The sequence below is a fragment of the Passer montanus genome, unplaced genomic scaffold (genome assembly GCF_014805655.1).
Source record: "Passer montanus isolate IOZ18808 unplaced genomic scaffold, ASM1480565v1 scaffold780, whole genome shotgun sequence".
Taxonomy (NCBI): domain Eukaryota; kingdom Metazoa; phylum Chordata; class Aves; order Passeriformes; family Passeridae; genus Passer; species Passer montanus.
In genome coordinates this window covers 252-1,080 of record NW_024373035.1, presented here as the reverse complement: position 1 = coordinate 1,080, position 829 = coordinate 252, and the positions used below count along the sequence as shown (strand labels likewise).

General features: G+C 49.8%; 1 protein-coding gene across 1 annotated transcript in view; it reads right to left on the bottom strand.

Moving 5' to 3' along the window:
- The window catches only part of LOC120512802 (low-density lipoprotein receptor-like), a gene marked incomplete at its 5' end in the record, with an annotated part of 2,800 nt that extends 2,512 nt beyond the window's left edge, over positions 1-288 (bottom strand). Inside the window, one exon of the mRNA XM_039731542.1 lies at positions 123-288. Within this exon, the coding sequence (XP_039587476.1) occupies positions 123-288 (166 nt within the window). The remainder of the gene's footprint in view (positions 1-122) is intronic.
- Positions 289-829: the final 541 nt, after the last annotated feature.

Sequence of the window (829 nt, the reverse complement as noted above, 5' to 3'; positions counted from 1 at the left end):
GGCAGTGGGATGGACTGGGAGGGGGTTGGAGGGGATTTGGGGGTCTCAGGGTGGGATTTTTGGGGTCCCATGGGGATATTTTCGGGGGGGGTCTCACAGGAATTTGGGGAGGGGTCCCTCACCTGTAGATCCGGCCCTCGCTGGGGTCCCCCCAGAACAGGGACCCCCCCTCGACGTGCGCCTCCAGCGCGGCCGCGTGCTTCAGGGACCCCCGCAGGATTTGGGGCTCGGGACCCCCCAGGGCCAGCAGCTGGTGCCGGGTCCCCACCAGGAGGGTCCCGGGGGGGCCTGGGAGACCCCAAAATCAGACAAAATCACCCCCAAATCCCACAAAACCACCCCAAAATCCAACTAAATCACCCCAAAACCACCCCAAAATCCCACAAAACCACCCCAAAATCCAGTAAAATAACCCAAAATCACCCCAAAAGCAGAGAAAATAACCCCAAAATCCCACAAAATCACCCCAAAATCACCCCAAAATCAGAGAAAATAACCCAAAATCCAACAAAATCATCCCAAAATCCCACAAATTCCCCCAAAACCACCGAAATATCCCAAAACCAGACAAAATCACCTCAAAATCCCCCAAAATTTGAGAAAATTACCACAAAACCCCCCAAAAGCACCACAAAATATTCTAAAATCTGATAAAATCACCCAAAATATCCCAAAATCAGAGAAAATTACCACAAAATCACCCCAAATCACCCCAAAAATCCCAAAATCAGAGAAAATCACCTCAAAATCCCCCAAACCAGAGAAAAGTACACCAAAATCCCTTAAAATCACCCCAAAATCACACAAAAAATCCCCAAAATCAGCCAAA